Here is a 7,152-nt window from a genome sequence, read left to right on the forward strand (position 1 = left end):
TTAATAGACAGCAAGAAAGCATATGAAATATACACGAACGGGTCATTTAATATTTTGATGATTGGTGGCCGTATAAATATTGAGAGATCATTGAACACGGATTAACAAATAGGAAATATATTTTCGGCAACAAATGATATTTATAACGTACGAGTTTAATCGAAAAAAAATATATGTTGTAAAATAGTCATCTCTAAATCATACCAGTGCTAGGAACGATTAAATAGTTCATGAGGCATTGAATTGTAATCAAATATGTAAAAATCCCTTTCAAAGCCAGCACTTAATTTCTTTAAATCTTCTTTAGGGACCGTTCTGTATAGCTCTATATACAATGCCCTTTTCTGGGAATTGAAAACCTTTTTATCAGACTTTCTATGTGCCTCAGTTGCCAATTGTGTAAACCTTTTCACATCAACTTTTTCAGACGCCGTCGCATCTAGCGGTAACGGATAATTTACGTCGATGAGTCCACGTATTTGAAGTTTCCGCCGTATCTTCTGCAAGGCATCGTGCCATGTCATACATTTAAGAATATCCTGCTTCTACTGAAATGGAATGTTTATGCTGTCCACAATTGCGTCCAAACTTGCTAAATCTTTCATACGCCTTTTCATTTCTCTTGTATATGAAATTTTGCTAAACTTGTTAAATATCACGGTAGAATCTTCCCCAAATGACTCCATCTTTCCTGAAAAAATCATTCTTTTTCACTAAATAGTATATCTGTATGATATTGCAAGCATTCAGTGTTACAGAACTGGCGTCAATTTAATAATAACGAGAGGATTATATAAGATAAATTATATTGTAACGTGTATTATTCCCGAAGATTATTCATTTGGCAAACGTTTTTAACGGTTTCCCAACAATAATAGAGATTTAATCATACGTGAATAGATTAATACATATAACACATTGACCGATTTCGAAAATTTTACATTTTTGTATGTGGGCGAGAACGTATGAGTTTAATATACATTTCATATTTTTCATACCAATAAATGTGTAGTTCGTTATACACGGAATACATAGCTCTGTTGCCGTCATAAAATGCTCGTCTAGCATTTGTTTGTTTTCCTCCGCCCACGTGACAAATCTGACAAATTCCAAAAACGACGCATCATGAAAACAACGACGAGTGTCGTTTTCACGAAAGAGATGGATCGACGGCTTGCCAAACCGTTCCCAGAACATAGGGTTAGGCACGAACACTTTGTCCACATAAGCGGAAACGATTCTTTGGTAAGGGTCCCTGACGAACATGAACTTAAAATACTCGCTGGTGTTTTGCCTGGTCGCGCCCTTTCTTGGGTACGGATATTTTTCAGTTAACGCCAACCAAATTGGGACCTGGTATGGATGCCGAAACTTGTTCGTATTCAAAGTCTGGAAAAAAAACCTGCGCCAGAACGTTGTTCCGACTTTTTGAACGGGACAGTATAGTTCGTTGTCATTTGGAATCAAATGCATATAGGAGATCCGGATATCTTCATTGGCCTCATGGGTACAATTCTGCTGTTGGACCACATTTCTTCCGAACCCTGTCTGCGAGTTGATAGCCGTTGAGTTTGGTAAGCTTCTGTTGCGTTGATTGTATCTATTAAAACAAAAGTATGTATTTATGTTTAATTGTTAAATCTTCCGTTCATCCGTTGAAATCATAATACACATTATAATAAGTACCATTATTGATAATACTAGAAGAAGAAGAAGTAGTAGAAGAAGCAGCAGCAGTGGTGGTAGTAGTAGTAGTAGAAGAAGTAGCACTACTAGTAGTAGTAGTTGAAGTAGTAGTAGTTGTTGTTGTAGTTGTAGTAGTCGTTGTAGAAGTAGTTGTAGTTGTTCAGTAAAACTGCGATAACTCGATGTAGCACGGGACCGACCTCGATGCTCGAGTAATCGCATGTTTCGAGTAATCCATGGTATTATTTGTTTTCACTGTTTCGGTTGGTGCTTAACTTCTGTATGCTGTATGTAAGTGTAAGACGGTGCTTGGAAAAGAAAAGGCCTTGTAAAAATCGCTTAAGGTTACAGTATACTAAACTTAATAATTAAAATAATCGTTCGTTCATTTAATTTAAACAACGTACACACATAACACATATATATAATCAAAAATATTTAAACAATATTCAATGTTGAATATTTAAAATAGCACAAAAGGTACGTACATGCGCATGAAAAAAAAACAAACACAAAAAACAACATGATCACTACACAGTTTTATTTAATTTACATTCACTTAGACTTGTGTTGTACAAAGTCTAAGATTGAAGCCTGTCGCAACCCATTAGCTTCCAGAAACTGATGGCGTAACATGTTTCGCAATAGAGAGCAGAGCATGTGTAATTATCTAAGAATCATTCAAACTGTAGCTTTTATCTGCATCTCAAAGGAAAACAATTTGCAGTGTTTCTCAAACTGCGACTAAATTCACACCTAATCAGCGTTTTTTGTCTGCCTGATTGCGCTGTTTTCACAACTCGATTTTTTTAGCACCGACTGACCAGAAAGTGTCTACGAATAATTGCCAGTTTATTAGCTGTGGGAAGATTTCAGGGATGAGCACACATCCTCGAGTTATCGAAAAACGCATTTTTGAGTAATTGCGGGTATTTTTATATTAAAAATATAAAAAAATAGGGACATCCTTTAGTACTCGAGTAATCGCCAGTTTTCGAGAAATCGTGTTATTGCAATTTTACTGTTGTAGTTGAAGTTGTGATTGTAGTAGAAGTAGAAGTAAAAGTAGAAGTAAAAGAAGAAGAAGAAGAAGAAGAAGAAGAAGAAAAAGAAGTAAAAGACGTAGAAGAAGTAGAAGAAGTAAAAGTAAAAGAAGTAGTAGAAGTAGCAGAAGTAGTGGAAGTAGAAGCAGAAGAAGTGGAAGAAGTACAAGAAGTTGTATGAGAAGAAGAAGAAGTAGAAGAAGATGAAGAAGAAGAGAAGTAGGAGCAGTAGAAGTAGTAGAAAAAAAGAATTAGAAGAAGTAGAAGATGTTGAAGAAGCAGCAGAAGAAAGGACGAAGAGGTAGGAGACGTAGTAGAAGTAGAAGAAGTATTAGAAGTGTGTGACGTAGAAGAAGTAGAAGACGTAGTAGAAGTAGAAGAAGAAGTAGAGGACGTGAATGAAGAAGTACAAAAAGAAAAAGAAGAACAAGAAGAACAAGAAGAAGAAGTAGAAGAAGAAGAAGACGGAGAAGAAGAAGTAGTGGTAGTAGAAGTAGTAGTAGTAGTAGTAGTAGTAGTAGTAGTACTAGTAGTAGTAGTAGTAGTAGTAGTAGTAGTAGTAGTAGTAGTAGTAGTAGTAGTAGTAGCAGTAGTAGAAGTAGTAGTAGTAGTAGTAGTAGTAGTAGTAGTAGTAGTAGTAGTAGTAGTAGTAGTAGTAATAGTAGTAGCAGTAGCAGTAGCAGCAGCAGTAGCAGTAGCAGTAGCAGCAGCAGCAGCAGTAGCAGTAGCAGTAGCAGAAGCAGTAGCAGTAGCAGTAGCAGTAGCAGTAGCAGTAGCAGTAGTAGTAGTAGTAGTAGTAGTAGTAGTAGTAGTAGTAGTAGTAGTAGTAGTAGTAGCAGTAATAGTGACAGCAGTAGCAGGAGCAGCAATTGAAGTAGTAGTAGTAGTAGTATACATGAATCGTGTTAATTCCTGTAAAATCTATATATTGCTTAATGTGTTATTGAAAAGACAGGACTAATTAATGACCTATTACTTAATTGCATTCTCTGACTGTTGTTTTGACGAGGACAATTATGTCACGTAATCGTTCATAGTTCATGGACGACACATAGTAAAAACAATGTTCATTACTATTAAATTACTGGTGTTTAGCCTATCATTCGATAACTCATCATGTGCGTATTGCCATGATGACGAGATTTGCATTAGCTACCATTTTCCCGTGTCGCGCATGGGACAAGTCCGTCCCTCTCTATTTATGTTAATTTCTCTGCATAATGTGGGATAAAATATTCAACAACACATATATCAGTTTCTAATCCAGTTTAATGTCTGACATAACTTATATTTCCAGTTGTACAAATACGTTGTGATTGCTACATGATTGTGTCTTTTTCCATCTGTTCACCTTAAGATCTAAATGCTAACTGACTATTTCCCTCTTACATTTGCCCCGTGAAACTCAGTTATGAATCCCATTGGTCAGTGTTCTGTGCGTGCTTATTGCTGATTGGCTAGATTACTAAAGATACTGAATCAATGAAGCCTTGGGAACGGGATAAACAAACCACCCAACTATTTACAAGCTTTATCTGTATAAACACTTTTGCTTGACCAATACAAACATACCCAGCCTTGTATCCACTATACTATTCTTTAATCTCTCCCTCATCGATAAGCTTATTTGTACATATGTGCACTTTGTGACTGTCATGTTTCAATAAAGTAATCCCAAAATATTCCACCAACAAATTCCAACCATAACGTGACACAACCTATCCTCTCAATTTGATTTTTATGTATTTTATGATACACAAAAATCTTTAAGAATTTAAGTATGGAAGTAAACGAAAACATATTTACACATACGATGAAAAAATAAGACACGCAAACATGAAAACATCAGTGACTAAAACATATATATGATGCAAATCTGCAAATTATTAATGAAATTTTAAACGAATGTTTCTGCTGCAATAATAAAATGTTGGAATATTTAAATAGTCAATGTCAATCACAATGAAGTGGAATGCGTCACTGATTTGGGAAATCCAATACGAATAGTGTCCATTTTCTGGAGGCGATGTGGCGTCGGGGTGAAGAGATGAGACGTCAGGTTGGAGAGTATGTGACATCTTGTTGTAGATGGTAACATGCAGTCGATTGAAGATGGCGGCTTCCGATTGAAGACGATGATTGTCGGTCGGAGAAGCTGTTGGTCCTCGGTTGTCGCACGATTTAGAATATTTCAAACGTTTATTATATAAAGTTCTGAAGAATGTCTGCGCTCATGACTGTAGTATCATAATAATTATTTATGTACACGTAATTAAGATAACACACATATATATAAGTTCATAGACGATAAAAATGTTACCTAATATATGTACAAAGTACGCGCGATTTTTCATCATCAAGTCCATTCATATCAACGTATCTTTAAAAATCATTTTCGACGACGCGTGAAATGTCTATTAACAGTCCACTCGTTGTATGGTACTGATGCTAGTTCACAATTTGGATCAACGTCTGTTGCGTCATCTTATCTTCGACGGATACATCGTCGTCGAAGATATCTGTATGTCGATGACATATTCTTCTTCTGTGTCGGGGCGTTAAGATCACGATCTCAAATGCGTTATGAACGCATGTTGCTGCAAGCAAACCACGCCGACGATGTCAGGAGCGCTGTTTTTCTCCTTAACATGTATCGCATTAGCAAATCTTATAGGGTCAATTACATGAAATGATAAACGAGCCTTGTATATACATATTTATAGTAAATGGAATTTGCTATATTAGCACTCAGATAACTCATCACACCTATGATAACATATACCCAAATGAAATTAATGTGCTAAAGAAACGCTTATCTCATGACGCAAATTTATTATGTTTTATTTAAACTATACGCATTTGTCTATTCAATAAAATGCATTGTGCTTTATTATGTTTTATTTACTTAGAGAACAAAAATTAACAAACAAAATCCCTTGTCTTAATGTAATCATTCTTATAAAGAAACGAAAAAGCACAAACTACATATATGATCAGTATCAAAAATTAAATGAATTATAGCAATATAGTTGTATCTTTTACATTATACTTATAAAAGGTACAGTGCTTTGCTTTTAAGGATATTTACAAACTGTATTAAAATGTTATCTACGCCTTAAATGGTGTTTACTTGAGCGATGTAAGGCATAAGCTAGCGTTAGTTAATGTCATTGTCAAGTGCGTTATCATAAGCTGGTCTGATACGCGTATATTTGTATAATGCCTTATGTGCAAACATACAAAAGCGTCGGTCCATAAAATTAGATCGATATACGATATGGGTATTTACCGTCCTTTGCGACAGGTGTGGTCTTTCTTGTCATGTTTGTACCCGATCGAGATATATACAAACAAAGTTGTATTACGCTCTAGAGCTGTTCGCTATTGCGCACGGATTATTGGCATTTCACTCTTATACTAAAATATGACATTTTCATTTCATTATAAACCCGTAAATCAATGCTAATGACGATACATTATCAAAATCGGACGATAACGTCCTCTATAATCCTCTATTTACATATTTAATACATATACATTCAAAACATATTTCTCTATATACAAAAATTTGGGGGTCTTTAAGTCTCGACATCAATTCGTTTTGCTTTGTAGTCCATTCATTTACATGTGTTCAGCCATTGTCTGAAGGCATGTTTAAATTGCTTTCTTCATGGCGTTATTTGAACGTGAAGTCTTTTTGGTCAATTTTCGTTTTTTGTGTCTTAACGCTACCGCGTCAATTTGCATCTGATCATCTGAAGAATCATTTTCAAACCTACGTACAGGTGAGTTTTGTAAACTAATGTTATCGTAATGCATCGTATCTGATTCACTGGAGCTTGACTGTATATCCGCGAATTGTTTGTTTCTTAAATGTTTTTGCAATTCGGCAAGCGGAATATTATCTTCGGCATCCGTATTATCTCTAATCTGTCGGGTCTGTTGAGGAATAACAGGTAACCCATGTACTGACGTATTTTAATCGTTATCAGAAGATGATGTGTCTTCTGCAAAGGCTAAATTTGCTTTTCTAATCGGGCGCGCTAACGGCTTATCTATCACTGGACATTGATCGATATTAGCATGTCTAATCTGGTCTGCATGAACTTAAATAGTTGAATTGTCTAATTGGTTCTTTATAACGTATGTTAACGGCGACTTTTGTTCGATTATACGATAATATGGCCTCCATTTACTGTCTAATTTATTTGTACGTTGAAAGTTTTTGTAGTAAACGGGGTCATTGATTTCGAACTTTGCCTTATGGCTATAAATTAGGGGAGCTGCGTTGCAGATATCCCCATTTGTTTGCAAGAAGCTATTATTTAGGGGAGCTTCGATGCAGATACCCCAGTTTGTTCGCATGTGGCCATCAATTAGGGGAGCTGCGGTGCAGATATCCCCATTTGTTTGCCAGTGGCTA

At 35.8% G+C, this 7,152-nt stretch overlaps 1 protein-coding gene across 1 annotated transcript; it reads right to left on the reverse strand.

Moving 5' to 3' along the window:
* Window positions 1-209: 209 nt before the first annotated feature.
* LOC127849888 (carbohydrate sulfotransferase 11-like) lies at window positions 210-1,502 on the reverse strand. The gene is made up of 2 exons (XM_052382639.1): window positions 1,045-1,502; window positions 210-545 (listed from the first exon to the last, which is right to left on the reverse strand). Exons 1-2 carry the CDS (start codon window positions 1,471-1,473, stop codon window positions 210-212), a joined length of 765 nt encoding a protein of 254 aa, XP_052238599.1. The 5' UTR covers window positions 1,474-1,502.
* Window positions 1,503-7,152: the final 5,650 nt, after the last annotated feature.

The sequence above is a fragment of the Dreissena polymorpha genome, chromosome 11 (assembly GCF_020536995.1).
Source record: "Dreissena polymorpha isolate Duluth1 chromosome 11, UMN_Dpol_1.0, whole genome shotgun sequence".
NCBI lineage: Eukaryota > Metazoa > Mollusca > Bivalvia > Myida > Dreissenidae > Dreissena > Dreissena polymorpha.

Excerpts from the sequence above, each read along its gene's own strand:
- LOC127849888 (XM_052382639.1), bottom strand. The coding sequence starts at position 1,473 with ATGCATTTGATTCCAAATGACAACGAACTATACTGTCCCGTTCAAAAA. Across the intron at positions 546-1,044 it reads TAGACGAGCATTTTATGACG|AAGCAGGATATTCTTAAATG; the intron begins GCAACAGAGCTA and ends CCATTTCAGTAG.